Below are 16,714 nucleotides of genomic sequence, written 5' to 3'. Positions count from 1 at the left end.
CTGCTCCATGATCTAAGGGCGGTCAACGCGCAGATGCAGCCCCTGGGGGCGGTCCAGAGGGGGCTGCCAGCTCTCTCAGCCATCCCTCAGTCCTGGCCAGTTTATGTTATAGACCTTAGAGACTGTTTCTTCTCAATTCCCCTGCACCCAGAGGACACTGATAGGTTCGCCTTTACTTTGCCCACCATTAACCAAGAAAGCCCTGATCTCAGATACGAGTGGATAACGTTGCCCCAAGGTATGGCCAACAGTCCCACTATGTGTCAGATTTACCTTGATTCCCTACTGGCCCCCCTACGAAAATCCTTTCCCAAGATAAGATGTATACATTACATGGACGACCTTTTGCTCAGCGGCAGGGACCCAGACATGCTAAATAATATGCTCAGCCAGTTGGTCGAGGCCCTGAGACAAGCTAATCTGCATGTTGCCCCCGACAAGATTCAGGGAGGAGAAATGGTGACCTACTTAGGCGCGAGAATCTCCCCTATGCTAGTCTCTCCGCAGAAGGTCACCATTAGGATGGATGGCGTTAGGACCCTAAATGACATGCAAAAGCTATTGGGAGACATTAATTGGATTAGGCCATATTTACATATACCAAATTCAGATCTCAAACCCCTGTTCGACCTTCTGAAGGGAGACCCAGATATAGCCTCCCACAGGAGGCTCACTCCTGAGGCAAGAGCTGCCTTACAGAGAGTGGAAAAAGCCTTAGGTGGGGCTACCTTACACAGAATTGAACCAGGGCGACCCTTTGATGTCTGTTTGCTACAGACTAGTCTACAGCCTACAGCGGTGATTTGGCAGAAAGGACCACTACTGTGGATACACCCTAAGGTCTCACCTGCAAAAGTCATAGAGCATTACCCGGAGGCAGTCGCTTCATTGGCCCTTGAAGCGCATGATAGAGCTGTCCAACATTTTGGCTCAGGACCACAAGCCATCCGAGTACCCTATACCGCCAGCCAGATCAAGACCCTGGCTGCCTGCATAGATACCTGGGCCATTCTGAGATGTGTTTTCCATGGGGATATAAACAATCAATACCCTAAAGACCCTATCTTGTCATTTGTCACTCAGCACCCTATAATTTTTCCAAAGGTTACTGCCTCTGAGCCATTAGTCCTAGCAACTACAATATACACAGATGGCTCCAAGACGGGGATAGGCGCCTATGTGATCCTAGGCAAGCCCCCGGTTACCATACAATTTAAACCAGATCAGCCTCAGGTGGTAGAACTGCAGATCGTTAAAATGATTCTTGAACGGTTCTCAGAAGCCATTAACATTGTCTCCGATTCTAGGTATGTGGTCAATGCTATGCAAGTGCTTGAGACTGCCAGTTTAATTAGATCCACTTCCACAGTGGCTGGACTGTTCCTGTCTATCCAGACATTGCTTCAGAACAGACACCATAAGGTCTTCACCACCCACATAAGAGCACATACATCCCTGCCGGGGCCCATGGCACAGGGGAATGCGGCTGCTGACACTGCCACTCGCCCGTTATGGATTTTTACCTTACTAACACCAATCAAGCGAGCCCGTGCCTTCCATGATAAGTTTCATGTTAATGCCAGGACACTAGCAAACCATTTCCATGTTTCTAGAGCAGATGCACGAGATATCGTGCGACTATGTGACTCCTGTGCCACATACAAACCTGCCATACCGATGGGAGTAAACCCTCGAGGTTTGATCCCTGGTGATGTTTGGCAGATGGACATCACACATATACAGGAGTTTGGGACTCTTAAATATGTTCATGTTTCCACAGACACCTGTTCTCACGTCATATTCGCAACAGCAGAAACAGGTGAAAAAGTGTCTAATGTGATCAATCATTGCCTGGCAGCTTGGGCCGCATGGGGCAAACCAAAAATATTAAAAACTGATAATGGACCAGCCTATATAGGCAAAGCCTTCAATGAGTTCTGCAAAATGATGGAGGTTCAATTAAAACATGGTATCCCATACAATCCCCAAGGTCAAGGAATCATTGAGAGGGCTCATAGAAGCCTCAAAGAAATTTTACAAAAACAAAAAGGGGGAGTAGGCCAAGGCCTGGCCCCAAAGGCACGATTATCCATGGCACTATTCACACACAATTTTTTAAATTTAAATAATGATAATCGCTCCCCAGCCGTGGAGCACTGCAACCCTTCCCCCAACCATAAAGGGTGGGTGAAGTGGAAAGATGTCCTGACAGGACAATGGATGGGCCCGGATCCAGTGGTCAGCTGGAACCGAGGCGCGGTTTGTGTTTTCCCACAGGAACCGGGACGAGAACCACTGTGGATACCGGAGAGACTGACACGGGCAACAAAGCCCTCGACTGAAGATCAGACCTGCCCTACCGGAGATCCATCACAGACCAACCAATAAGATGAATAGAAATAGCGGTAGCCCGAAATGGACAAGAAGATCCTCAGGCATATGCATGGCTTGCTCAATTGGCCCACGACCGAGTCTAGATATGGCGGGCATCCCTCATTCTCCTCCATAAGGTGACAATACACAGCAGGGTAGGTGAGTCAATGATGGGTAAGAGCGTGCCTCCCCAGCACGACTCGACCTAAGCCAGGCCCTACCCCATCCTGCACGTAAGCCGCTGGACTGTTAGATGCTGCCCAGGTCTAAATTTCTCTCCGAGGGGATTTCTTTACGGAGAGGAAATGAGTGCAAGCTTGTGTGCATCCAGGTTCCGTCCAGTTTGTGCCTGGCCCTAGAAAAAGGACGAGGGCCTCAGGGCCTTGGCAGACCATGGCATGGCCAACCAGGGTCTAAGCCAAGGACCTACGGTGGACCTACACATAGGGCATAAGCCTCTGCACCCAGTCCAGGAAGGGCTACGATGCGCACATTCATAAAAAATAAAATAGGGGGAGATGTTGGGAGCCGCGTCTGTGATAGCTCGCCTTGCGCGGCGGACGTGCGGCCTGTGGTAAAGAGCAAAGCCTGAGGTAGATTACCCCTCCCATCGAATATGTTAGTTTCCTGCTTACCGCGTAAACAACCCGCTCAACAATATAGTCTGCCTGGCAACTGATGATGTTAGCCAATCAGCTTGCCTTGCTTACTTTAACATGATTGGACACTGTACCCGTATATATACCGGTGCCACCCCTGGGCGGAAGAAGAAGCCAGGTAGAAGCCCAGAAGTAAAAGCCCAAAAGGAGCTGCGGAGAGCGGACCGGTAGAGGCTTTGGGGCAGACTGAAGCACAAAAGGAGCCGCGGGGAGCGGACCAGAGGAGGCTTCAGCTGGGAGAACCCAGGGCAGGCTGTACGGAGAAGGAAAATAAAAAGAAAAGGTTGTCCACTACCAGACTTTGTCGTGTGTCCTTCCTGCCGGCCGGGAGCGGACATCGACAGGGCTGGGGACATAGCTCAGGGGCACAGTGCCTGCCTGGCAAGTATGAGGTCTTGAGTTTGATTCCTGGTACCAAAAACAAACCCTTGAATGTCACTAAATTGTACAACTGTAAACACTATAAACACTAATTTAAAAATCAAATGAAACCAGTTTCCCCCAAAGAGAAAGGTCTTGTGGTCTATTTTTTAAATTCGTTTATTGTATCGCCCTGTCAGGAAACACACACAAGAGGAGCAGGCAAACTGGCAGCCCAGTACAGGCCAGCAGGTTACACAGTGTTGGAAGCACCACAGCTGGAAACAGAAACTACCTCCATGGGCACTGAGCCCCCTCCCCGGCCAGGTCCAATCTCGGAGACACTGCCCTCCCGCCTCCGCACCCATCCCTCACCTGCTGGCAAGTCCAGGATTTAACAGACTGAAAGCTACCCAAGAGAAAGACACCGCCACCATGAGCATGGGCGGCACCGGATGCTCAGGCAGTACAACTGCGGGTGCGACTCACAGAAAATGAAAATCAGCTAAATACCCAACTTCAAAAGGTTGGTGTTCGCCTTCCCTAAGGAGCAGAAACCTTGGAAACGCTGGGAACGAGCCTTGGACCCAACACACTGCCCCAGGACCAGGGACCACCACAGGGGTTCACTCCAAGGCGGCCAGCTGCTCCATGGCCTGGCGGACTTTCGCTGCCGTCTCTTCAAATTCCTTCTGCTTGCTGTTGGTTTCCTTTGCCTGGAGATAACGAACAGACATGTTTGGGCTGGGGAGGGAACTCGGTGGTAAAGATCTGCCTAGCATGCAGGAGGCCATGGGTTCCATCCCCGGCACCACAAAAAAAGAGAAGAGAGGACTGTGCAGACACATTCCCATGAAACAAGAACACCTAAATCACCCCCTGCAGATAAAGAAGACCAAACACTTACGCGTACCTAAACAAACTGGGCACTGTGCTGGGAGACACCCAGAACTATGAAGGCAAACGACTGGATTCAAGCGCCTCCAATTCACATGACACAGCATGTGACCCACAGAAATACTACAGATGCCTTCTGTGTATCGGCACAACCGGCCCTCTCCCTTGGGCTGACCCACCACTCACACGGTCCCCTAGCACCCGGAAGCCCAGGGCACTGGTCAGCCTGGGGCACAGCTTTGCTCTCCAGCACCCTACTTTTCTTCTGCAGCTTCTGCAGGTGAAGTCCAAAGCCTCTCTCCCCATCCAACTACACAGAGCCTGTTGCCAGGAGTGGTGGCCCGTGCCTGTACTCCCAGCACTCAGGAGGCTGAGGCAGGAGGATCGTTGCAAGTTTCAGACCACCCTTGGCCACAAAGTGAGCACAAGGTCAGCCTGAACTGCATAGTGAGACCCTGATTCAAAGAGAAAAACAAACAAAAAACAAAAAAACAGCTGTTACCTAATACCAGCTGTTACCTAAAACAGGACTATGCCATTCACTTCCAGTTCCTCCCCACCTCTGGCTTCTGACCTCTTCCCTCTCCCTCTGCTAAAAGCCCTCTTTCCACAGCAGTGAACAGCAATATATTAGCCAACCTAGGGATGCTGCCCCACCTTTTACTGTCCTTCATCCCTGTGACACCCTAAAAAACAAACAGCCTGAGATGTAGCTCAGCAGCACAGCGCCTACCAGGCAAGCTCCAAGTCCCGAGTTTGATTCCCGGTACCAAAAACAATAAGGCATGTACAGTGGCACCCGGGTAAAATCCAAGCTCCTCCAAAGGTTAGGAAGATGGTTTGAGCCTAGCTTGAGCCACTTAGTGAGACTGTCTCAAAATTCAGGGAAACAGCTGGGGATGTGGCTCCGCGGTGGAATGCTTGCCTAGTAGGTCCAAGGCCTTGCTCCATCTCAGCCACCAAGCATGGCCTCATCACAGGTCTTTTATGTCTTTTTTATAAAAGTAGCTAAGAATGACACTGTCTTCTTTTTATGTGGAACTGGTGATGAACCCAGGGCCTTCACACGGAACTACATCCCCTGCCCTTGTTTATTGTTATTTTGAGACAGGATCTTGCTGTGTTGCTAAATGCCCAGGCTGCAGCTGCACTTGTGATCTTCCTGCCTTGGCCTTCCAGAGTGCTGGGGTTAAAAGTGTGCGGCACCACGCACAGACGGTTCTTCTATTTTTAAATGATTATGAAAGCCAGGCATGGTGGCCCATGCCTGTGATCCCAGCACATGGGAAGCTGAGGCAGCAGGACTGCCAGGAGGTCCAGGCCAACCTGGACTACACAGTGAAACCCTGTCTCAAAAAACCAGAGAGTAAGGGGCTGGAGATTTAGCTCAGCAGCATAAGCGCCTGCCTTGCAAGCAGGCAGTCGTGAGCTCCATCCCCGATCCCCGGTACCAATAAAAAGGAAAAAGACAAAAAAAGAAAAAAAAAAAACAAAACAGAGAGTAGCCGGGGATTTAGCTCAGCAGGGATAAGTGCTTGCCTGGCAAGCGCAAGGTCATGAATTTGATCCCTGGTACCAAAAAACAAAAACACAAGCAAAAAACCAGAGTTTAAAAAAAAAAAAAATCTAGGAAAAACAACAAGTAACAGAGACCACACAGCCGTGAAGGCTGGGATTCACACCCCATGGCGCTCTGCAGAGGAGATGCGGCCTCCTCCAAGTGTGCTGGAAGTGCCCAAGACACCTTCGGGTCTTCCTGCATTCCAGGGCACTCTCCTACAGCCCACTTATCAGCCACTGATTTCCTTGCTCTTCCTGATAATAAACGGCTGTCCCCAGGATTTAAAGGCTACCACATTGGACAGTTTTCTTTTATACTATCTCAGCTAAAGAAACACATTTTCCAAGCTGAAAAGGGGTCTCAGTAACCACAATGGTGGCAGTACTGGGGAGTCCTAGCACCTATCCTGCGCCAGGCAAGGAGAGTGCCACCTGCACTGGCTTAAGTCTGTGCAGTAAAGACAGAGCAGGGACACCCCACAGGCCCCAGCCTGCACTGTGCCACAGGATCTTACCCCCCACACACACACTTCATTCCCCGTTCAGCTGCCAAATTTAGCACTAAAGAGTACAAACAGCCCAGTTCAATCTTAACTTCAGAGAAACAAGTATTTTTTGGTAAATACTCATACAGAATGTGGGACAGTCTGCTACATTACTCCTTGTTTATCTAAAGTTCAAATTGAACTGGAAGTCCTGCTATTGGGCAGATGTAAGTCTGCACACACTGAGCTGCTGGAGCCGTCTCCGTGGCACATGGTGTCACCGCCTGCTCCCCAATAACCCCATGAAACTAGACAGAGCAAACTCCTCAGGTCTGGCCACCCCACCAGCAAACCCTCTGTCCGTACCACATGAGCACACAGTCACCTCAAGGACTGACATCTTGGTGCAGTGACAATCATGTCAAAGCCCAACACTGACTATCACCGAGGCAGGAAGTCAGTCCTAACCATCACCATGTCCCCACCGACCCAGAAGCCTAAGGGAAGTGTCTTCCAATGGCACCCTCAAGGTCCTCCGGCCAGTCAAGGCTCTGCCATGGTCCCCAGGGTTCTGAGAGCGCAGTCTGAGAAAGCAGTCAGTTTAATCCTGCATGCTGCCCAGGCTGCTCTCAGTTCTCATTCCCAGTGATACATACAATTTTGTTCTTGGCTCTTTCTTTGTCCAGTTTTAAAAATTCGCTGAGAGTTAATTCTTCAAACTGCTTCTTGACAGAAAGGAATGCACAGCCAGATGAATGCTTTTTATGCTCTTCTCTAGAAAAATCAATACACAAACATGTCAACAAAACAGTGGTAGTTCACGACCCACAGTCCATTTCCTGTCACCCCACCATCTCCCTGGGCATGCCGTGCTGCTCCCAGAACAAGGAGTCAGGCCCCAAGCTGTCCACAGCCTGTCCTGGTATCTTCTATCTCTGTGAACACTCATCTCATCCTTATGGCTAGAACATTTTATCTGAGTCCTTTAGCAATGAGTAGGAAGAGTGTTGTACAATTTATGGCTAGAGGATTTAACATGCCCAATCCCTCTAAAATCCTCAAGGAACTGTTCCAAGTAATTTCACTTCACAGAATGCTCACATAGCCCACTAGTCAGGACGAAGGTCAAGCTGCCAGGCTTCCCCATGGACCCCTTTCCTCTGCTTCCTGCTTTGCAATGGGAACATTCCTGTACAGTACAGTTGTTATAAACATGATTAGAGAACACTGCCAGGCAAAAGCCAGAGACAGGCAATAGTACCTATGCTGAGAAAACACTGTAACACTCAGAAATCTTCAACTTTTCTCTCCGATCACTGGTCTAACCAGCCCATCCATTCAACACGTGGTCATTTGGCCAATATATTATGGACTAAAACAGCAATGTTCTTCTGGCCAACAAGAGAAACAACTCAGGTAATTCCCTGGGGGCAAAAATTAGGGTTATAGAAGTAATAGATTCTGACAGGACCAAAAGGTGAGAAGACAACATGTAAAGACATTACCAAAAGTCAAGACAGTCTGACTATATCCATGGAATTAAAAAAACAAAGCAAAAACAGGCTGAGTATAGTGGCACAGGCCTACTTGGGAGGCTACAGCAGGAGGATTGAAAGTTTTATTGAAACCTTGAAACTCGTCTGGGTAAGTTAGTAAGACCCTGCCCCAAAATAAAAAACTTAAGAGGCCAGGGATGTAGCTCAGTACCAACGTTCTTGTGCAGCATGTACAAGACCCTGGGTTTCATCTACAGGGCCACAACACAAATATTCCCCTCCCCCCAAAATACATGATATGTTAATGAACAACATTTCAAGCAACACTGAACTGTAACTATAAAGTGGTGATTTTTTGTGAATGTGAATCTCGATAAAACTGTCTTTTTATTATTTATTCTGAGATAGGGTTTTGCTGTGTAGTTCAGGCTGGCCTCAAACTCGTGGTGACCCTCAGGCTTCTGAGTGTTCAGATTGCGGGCATGTGCCACCACATCTGGCTGTTTGTTTTCATTTTATTTTACCCTTTGGTTTTTTGAGACAGGGTCTTGCCATGTAGATCAGGTCAGCCTTGAATTCACAGTGATTCTCCTGTGCTAGGATCCCAGGTATGAACTTCTATCTTCAGCAGATTTTTTTTTTTTTTTTTTTTTAAATCTCAGGCAAGAGCCAGGCGTGGTGGCGCACATCTGTAATCCCAGCACTTGGGAAGCTGAGGCAGGAGTATCACTGAAAGTTTGAGGCCTGCCTGGGCTAAATGGTGAGATTAAGACCAGCCTGAACTACAAGGTGTGATCCTGTCCCAGGGGGAAAAAAAAAAATTTTCAGGCAAGAAAAGCCCACAGTTCACAGTTCTTGGGAGTTTACAGAACAGGACTGTCATTCTGTTGAACTGAAAACATTAAGCACAGATGAGCCTTTCTTCAACATCCATCCAAAAGGTCTTTGCGGCCAAATCAGATTCACTTTGTGAACGTGTGTGGGGGGGATACCCCGGATCAAATCCAGGGGGGTTCTACCATTGAGTTATATTCCTAAATTTTTTTTTTTTTTGAGACAAGATTTCTCTAAATTGTCCAGTCTGGCTTCAAATTTGGAACCTCCCGCCTCATCCTCCAGAGTAGCTGGGGTTACAGGAGTGAGGTATTGCATCCAACTCAAACTGGACTTAATAGGTCTCACACGGGGCTGGTGATTGAGCTCAGCGGCATAAGCGCCTGCCTTGCAAGCAGGCAGTCGTGAGTTCGATCCCTGGTACCGATAAAAACGAAAAAGACAAAAAAAAAAAAAAAAAAAAAAGGTCTCACACATCACCAACGCACCAGCACATGGTCCACAACAGCTGTTTTACAAAATGAGGTTAGGAAAGCCATCCCTCCTGCAATAAGCATCTTGGAAATTCAAATCGTTTTCATTCCAGCCCAGTTCAAACCAAAAGCTTCTTCATGGAACCGAGGCCCCCCAAGAAGACCAGCGTCTGGAGGGACTCACATGGGGTTATCATCTGGCTCCCAGCCTTCCAACTCCTTGAAGCAGAAGAAACACTGCGCCAAATCAGGTTCGTTCTCAGTGGGGCAGTGGATGAAGCCGGCCTCGGCCATCTACAAGGGACAGAAGTTTGTGAGCAAAGGCAGAGGCCCTAGACCCCAGGCTCAGCCACTACGGGGTCGGGCACCCCCGAGACGGGATAGTCCCGGGACCAGGAGCTGGGACAGGATAGGAGGCCTTGATGGGGAAAATACGCGAGGAGAGGGGAGGAGAGCGGGCCCTAACCATTCCAGGGCCGAGGCAGGACGGAGCGGGGCTACCTTAGGAACGCGGCGGCCCAGACCCTGGGGCCCGGGAGAGGGGTCGGGGGCCGGCCTGAGGGATGGCCTCACCCGTTCCGGAGTGCAGGAGCAGCCGTTCACGAAGGGCCAGTTCTTGAATGTAGAGACACGGTGTTCCTTCAGATAGAGCTGCCACGCCCGGGGCAATGACGGGGCCCCCATTCTGCAGCTGCCACCCAGCCACAAGATTCAAATCCGCGGGTAGCGACGCGCCGCGGGGCATGTCGGGAACGCCCGACCCAAGGCTTGTGGGAGCGAACAGCGCGGAGCATGCCGGGAATGCCCCGCCCCCGCCCCGCGGCTTTCTGGGAGTAGATAGCGCGGGGTGTGCTGGGAGTTGTGTCCTGTAGTCTGGTCCTCTCCTCCGCGAAGGCAAGAAAAGCGCTTAAGGGTGGTCCGTGGCCACCGCGACAGGTTCCAGGAGTGGGTGAGCCTGTCTACGTTAAGTCTTTTCACCCGCAAACTCTCCAGATGACTCTCCGGTCCTGGAACCACTCGACCGCTGCCCTCCCGGAGCCGCGAGGGGAACGTGGGCGCGCGCGCATCAACATTACCCTCACCCTGGCTCCGCGGGAACGCGCACTGTAGGTCCCTGAGCTGGAGGAAGTGGGGGTGGGCTCTGTGGAAACGCTGCAGACCACGCGCGTAGACCCCAGGGTCTTCGGGAGGCCAGTTGTGCTGAACCTACAGGAAGCAAGTGAACTGCTCGGAGACCGTCGACTTCATGGAACAGGGAAGCCCAGGGGAGCAGGCAGCCGCCTACAGATGGAGAACCTCGGCCCAGAGCGGCTCTGGGGGTTCTCAGGGTAGTTACTATACTAAGTCACCCCGATGCAGTCGCGGCAGCTTCCAGCTGGCCCCTTTGCACTGGCCCTTCCTGTCAGTGCACCTCTTCTGGCTGCAGTGGCAAGGAGAGAGCTGAGCAAATGATCGTAGCCCAGCGTGCAGCCCTTGTTAGCATGTAGTACAGATTCCCGGGCATCTCGGTTTTGACTCCTGCTCCCCTAGGTTAACCACATACCAGTGGTTAGAGTGTGGGCAAGCCTGACTTACGAAAAATGAGGTTTGCAGGCCTCCCAGGGAAGGGCCACGCAGCTGCAGCAGGGGGCTTAAGGGCGGATCTGAAAATACTTTGTATGTATGACAGTAATTGTTTTTGGAGATCTTTCCCCGAGATGCCTTGAGTCATAAGAAATGAGAACACTCTGTCCGGTGTACAGGTGACATTCCCCTCACCGTGTTCAGAAGCAGCAGACCCTCCCTTTTGTCCTGGTTCTGCCACACCCCTCAGCTCTTGTGGGCTCTTAAGCACCTTCCCATGTTTAAGACTATGCTGTGGATTTACAAAAGAAATTTTGTAGTTTCACATAAACGCTGAATTTTGAAACGTTGACAGCAAATTCAAATTCTGATCAACGCTGTGAAGATCAAACCAAGCAGTTTGGTAGACATCAGCTGAGTCCAACCAAACAGGCAGGGGCTTACATCACTGAGCTAAATCCCTGGCCCAGCAATCTGGGCTTTTTTTTTTTTTTTTTTTTTTTTTTTTTGGTATCAGGGATTGAACTCACGACCTCGAGTTTGCCAAGCAGGCACTTATGCTACTGAGCTAAATCCCTACCCCTCCAACCAAACCTTTTGTGAACATGTCCCTCTGGGGGCTGGGGATTTAGCTCAGCGGCATAAGCTCCTGCCTTGCAAGCAGGCAGTCTTGAGTTCGATCCCGGTACCAATAAAAAGGAAAAAGACAAAAAAAAAAAAAAATCAAGATATGTCTTATGAACCAACTCACCACGATAAGTGTAATTACTATGTAATGCAAGTGTGTTCTGATAAAACTATAAAAACAAAAATTGGCCCATTGAAAAGGAGGTCTTCCTCTAGGTATAGTCCCCAGTGGGAAATTTTTAGTAATTGCTCATATGTCCTTCCAAATGTATGTGTGAGTAGATAAACCTGTTAACAACCAGTATCAATTTGGTAGACATGTGAAGGGGCCACCTTCAAAGCCAATCCTCAGACTGGTGTCTTTATACCTCCTGAGACTTGGGACTTTCCGGCTGTTGCTATAGTCATCACAGAACAAAGACAAGTCTATTCCTGCTGCATTCCAAAAACCCTGAGATGATGAAGGTTGTTTGTTCTTTTAAGCCACTTAAAACAAAAAAAAAAAAAAAAAAAAAAAAAAACTTGGTCTTAACTAACCAGTTTCCCACGGGTGTCTCTAGTTCTCTCTGTTCCTATGAATTGTATCGTAGAGGACCAGCTCAGTGACAAGTATGACATTGCACCAGGGTACACATCTGCCGTAGGATTGCTGAGAAAACGTGTGTGGTCCTTTGCAGGCTGTGCACAGGCAGCCCGCCCTTCCAAGCAATGAGTCACAGACATCTGAGTTCTTAGTGGGAAACGTAGCTTGCCCGTCACCGCGCCCCTTGGGGTTGACCCTGCCTGTTTCATCCCTAGGATCCAGGTTTCCTGTATTGACAGTATTCACTGAAAAACTTCTCTGCCAGCAGATGTAGTGGCACTTGCCTGTAGTCCCGCCACTCAGCAGGGTGGCACAGGAGGGTCATTTGACCCCAGAAGTTCTAGGTTATGCTGGGCAGCATAATGAGATCTCATAAAGGAAAAAAAAAAAAAAGTTCTCTGCTGAAGTTAATGCCATCAAATCAATGTATTTCTGTGATTCGTTTTGTATTTAGCACAAACAACTTCTAACATCTTTCATTTCAATTTTTATTTTACTAAACATTTCAGCTACTTAGATCATTTCCCAAAGATTAAAAAAAATACTGCTGGGCATGGTGGTACACACCTGGAAACTCAGCACTTTGGAGGCTGAGGCAGGAGGATCACCGTGACTTTGCAGCCCAGGCTGCAGTGAGTTCAGGGGCCAGGGATGTAGCTCAGTGGCACAAGTGCCTGCCTGGCAAGCAAGGTCCTGAGTCTGATTTCCAGTACAAAAGAAAGGAAAAAAAAAAACCATAGTGAGTTTGAAGCCAGACTGAACTACATAGATCCTTATCTCAAAAAACCAAGATAAGTAAAACAATAACATCGTTGATAAAAAGTGTATTTTAAAGTTAATGTACATTTTGGGTTTGACTTTATTGCTGTAGAAATCTAAAGGCATCTAATTAAGCTGAACTATTTTGAATGACTACATTTTTTTCCTTTTTTTTTTTTTTTTTAACCAGTACCAGGGATCGAACTCACAACCATGCACTTGCAAGGCAGGTGCTTATGCTGCTGAGCTAAATCCCCAGCCTTACATTTTTTCTTGATTATCTTTTTTGTTTCACATATACAGCTGTATATGGTGATGTCGATGTCGCTCCCGGCCGGCAGGAAGGACACACGACAAAGTCTGGCAGTGGACAACCTTTTCTTTTATTTTCCTTCTCCGTACAGCCTGCCCTGGGATCGCTCCCAGCCGAAGCCTCCTTTGGTCCGCTCCCCGCGGCTCCTTTTAGGCTTCTACTTCCGGGCTTCTTCTTCCCCCCCAGGGGTGGCACCAGTATATATACGGATACAGTGTCCAATCATGTTAAAGTAAGCAAGGCAAGCTGATTGGCTAACATCATCAGTTGCCAGGCAGACTATATTGTTGAGCGGGTTGCTTACGCGGTAAGCAGGAAACTAACGTGCTCGATGGGAGGGGTAATCTACCTCAGGCTTTACTCTTCACTACAGGCCTCACGTCCGCCAAGTGAGGCGACCGGGCTCGGGGCTGCGGCTCCCAACATGGTGACTATATATGTACATATAAACCATTTTAAACATCAGATAATCTGTTCAGTGGCATTAAGAACATTACAGTTTTGGGGCAACCAGCACCACAATCCATCTCCAGAAATTAAAAAAAAACAAAAAGACAAACAAACTTTCCCTGACAGAAACCCTGCATCTGTTAAAACACTTAGTTACTCCCCATTTGTTTCTTTTTTTTTTTTTTTTCTTTCTTTCTCTTTTTTGGTTTTGATTTTGGTTTTGGTCTGCTTTGAGACAGGGCCTTGCTAGCTAGCTCATACTGGCCTTGAACTGGCAGCCTTTCTGCCTCAGCCTTCTGAGTGCCAGGATTACAGATGTACAATGCGTACCACCATACTTGGCTTACCTCCCCATTTTCCATAACATTTTATGATAACCTATAGATCAGTTTGGGGATGTATATATAGGATCTTACCAATATTTTCTGCCTTTTTTTTTTTTTTGAGACAGGGTCTTGCTATATAGTTTAGGCTGGCTTTGCATTCAGGCTGGCCTCAAACTGTGGCAGTCCTGCCTCAGCCTCCTGACTGCTGGGGTTAGAGGCGTGTGCCGCCACACCTGGCTCTTCTGACATTTTAGGGAGGGCATCAAGAATTGAACTCAGGTAGGGGCTGGGGGTTTAGCTCAGCGGCATAAGTGCCTGCCTTGAAAGCAGGCAGTCGTGAGTTCGATCCCCGGTACAGATAAAAAGTAAAAAGACAAAAAAAAAAAAAAAAAAAGAATTGAACTCAGGACTTTGTGCTTGTCAGGCAGGCACTGTGCCACTGAGCTGTATCCCTGGCCCACTTCTGGCATTTTGCGCCTTCTTATTTCTAGTAAGTTATAGTTGTCTGGTGGTCAGATTTTTTTCTGACATCAAAATTTAGCAGCTAACACAGGACATGGTGGTGCATGCCTGTAATCGAAGCACTTGGGAGGCTGAGGCAGGAGGATCACTTTGAGTTCAAGGCCAGCCTGAACTGCATAGTTGAAATTCTGCCTCAAAAAAAAAAAAAAAAAATTAGCTAAAAAAACCCTTGAAGTCTATGGCAGTTTCAGCAAACATTTACCATATGTAGTTTTAGCAATCATCAGATAAATGTTGTTTTGTTCATGCCTAGCAATAGCAGTCATTATGAACTGGATACAGGGCTGATGGCCTGGGTTGATTTCTCAACTTAATTTACAAGAAAACCGAGCAGTTTTGTGAGTCAGGAGAGGAGCAGGCGAGGTTAACGGAGTCCCAGACAGGTGGCGGAGGTAAAGCACTGGCTCTGGGGGCTGCTGGGTTCCCAGGATCAAAGTGTGTCCTGCCGGCAGGAACCAGTCAAAGGCACTTTAATGTCCCAAGAGTTCTTCCTTGCCATAAGGCTGCAGAACCTCAGACACTTTGATCTTTTCCCATCTGGAGTGCAAAACATCCCAGGCTTGTTTTAATTTGTAGCCTTTTTTTTTTTTTTTTTTGTCTTTTTCCTTTTCATCGGTACCAGGGATCGAACTCACGACTACCTGCTTGCAAGGCAGGTGCTTATGCCATTGAGCTAAATCCCCAGCCCCAATTTGTAGCCTTTTTAAAGAAGGCTGATTACCTCTTCTCAAATTCTTCTGCCACTGTGACTCACCAGGCCTGCCTATACTTGGCCCTGCGTTCTGGGGGATTCTTAATATTTTTCCTATTGTTTACAAGACTTAGGGCTGGGGATATAGCACAAGGTCTTGAGTTTGATTCCTGGTACAAAAAAAAGCAGCCAGTCATGTGGCGCACTCCTGTAATCCCAGCACTCAGGAGGCTGAGGCAGGAGGATGGTTGCAAATTCAAGACCAGCCTGAACTACAAAGTGAGCCCAAGGCCAGCCTGAACTGAGAAAACAAAAATTCCTATGCCCCTTTATCTGGATTTTCTGCTTCTGTTGTGTCCATTTGCTTTTTCATTCCCTCCCCTCTTTAAATATGTACATTCCTGCGTGTGTGTACAGCGTGTATGTGTGTATGTATTTGTATGGCTTTTTAACCTGGACCATTTTTAAATTGGAGGCGTTACGACACTTCACAGTAGAATACTTCTCTTTCTTCTATAACCACAGTACAATCATCAAAATCAAAAAATTTAAAAGGAGTGGTACACACCCATAATCCCAGCATACTAAAGGCTGAGGCAGGAGAATTACAAATTTGGGGCCAGCTGGGTGAGGAGGTGCACTCCTGTAATCTCACCACTCCAGAGGCTGAGGCAGGAGGATCACTGAGTTTGAGGCCAGCCTGAACTGTAGAGTGAGAGCCTGCCTCAAAAAGACAAAAAAAGAAAATGACCCTACCAGAAAAAATAAATGAATAATATTAGAAGAGCTGGGACTATAGCTCAGCAGTCCATAGATTTGATCCCTAGCATCAAAAAAGCAAAATCAAGGAATGTGTCCCAGAGACAGTAACGCATATAGTTTTCTTCCTGCAGCACTGACATACATAATGTCCACGACTGCGCAGTCACCTGCCCGTCCTACTTACTGTAACGTCATCGTAGAGGCCATTAAAGTCTGTTAATGTGAACATCGAGTCAGTAAAGGGAAGAAATTTAATTGTTCCCTCTCCACCATGCAGATCTGCTGTGAATCTGCTCCCTCCGATGTTTTTCTGCACCGTAGATGTTTGTGTGTAGCGTGTCTTATGCCTGCATATATGTTCCTAAGGGAAGAATTCTCAACCCAGCCATGGTGACGTCTGTGAGGCGTCTCGGGAATTGGCACAAATGTTAAAGGAGGTACTACAGCTTGGGAGTCATTTCCTTTAAAACTCTAGAGTGGCTATGCATGTGCTTCTAATTCGGAAGCTGAGGCAGGAGGATCACTGCAAATTTGAGGCCAACTTGGGCTACATAGTGAGTCTAAGACTGTCTCAAAAAAAGACAAAAATACAGAAAAAGAACATTTGTCTTTTTGCCAATGTGGTAACCCAGGCCTGTTCTGTAATCCCAGCACTAGGGTAAGGCTGTGGCAGGCTTGCTGTGAGTTCAAGGCCAGTTAGGGCTTTGAAAACAAAACAGGCAAACACTATCTAGACAGAATTCAAGCTACACCCATAATATTCTCGTTTCTGTATGTTCTGAGAACTTTCTGGATTATTTTCCTTTTTCTTTTTTTGGTCTCTTGAGACAAGGTCTCACTATGAAGTTCATGCTGGCCTTACACTGTGTAACCCAGGTTGGCCTCAGCCTCCTGAACTGGGATTACAGGCATGCACCGTCCTACCTCATCAGAAGCACCTCGATTCTGTGAGCATTTATTCTTGCTTTTGGTCATGCAGTA

General features: G+C 48.1%; 1 protein-coding gene across 1 annotated transcript; it reads right to left on the bottom strand.

The window, feature by feature from the left end:
• Positions 1-4,018: 4,018 nt before the first annotated feature.
• Positions 4,019-9,821, bottom strand: Birc5 (baculoviral IAP repeat containing 5). Its single transcript, NM_001199717.1, has 4 exons — positions 9,711-9,821; positions 9,322-9,431; positions 6,991-7,108; positions 4,019-4,108 (listed from the first exon to the last, which is right to left on the bottom strand). Exons 1-4 carry the CDS (start codon positions 9,819-9,821, stop codon positions 4,019-4,021), a joined length of 429 nt encoding a protein of 142 aa, NP_001186646.1.
• Positions 9,822-16,714: the final 6,893 nt, after the last annotated feature.

Source organism: Cavia porcellus, unplaced genomic scaffold, assembly GCF_034190915.1.
Source record: "Cavia porcellus strain 051 isolate PalLab524CR breed Dunkin Hartley unplaced genomic scaffold, mCavPor4.1 scaffold_32, whole genome shotgun sequence".
Taxonomy (NCBI): Eukaryota; Metazoa; Chordata; class Mammalia; order Rodentia; family Caviidae; genus Cavia; species Cavia porcellus.
This window is presented reverse-complemented; position numbering and strand designations above follow the sequence as displayed.

Excerpts from the sequence above, each read along its gene's own strand:
- Birc5 (NM_001199717.1), bottom strand. The coding sequence starts at position 9,821 with ATGGGGGCCCCGTCATTGCCCCGGGCGTGGCAGCTCTATCTGAAGGAA. Across the intron at positions 7,109-9,321 it reads GAGCCAGATGATAACCCCAT|AGAAGAGCATAAAAAGCATT; the intron begins GTGAGTCCCTCC and ends TGATTTTTCTAG. Across the intron at positions 4,109-6,990 it reads AAAGAGCCAAGAACAAAATT|GCAAAGGAAACCAACAGCAA; the intron begins GTATGTATCACT and ends CGTTATCTCCAG.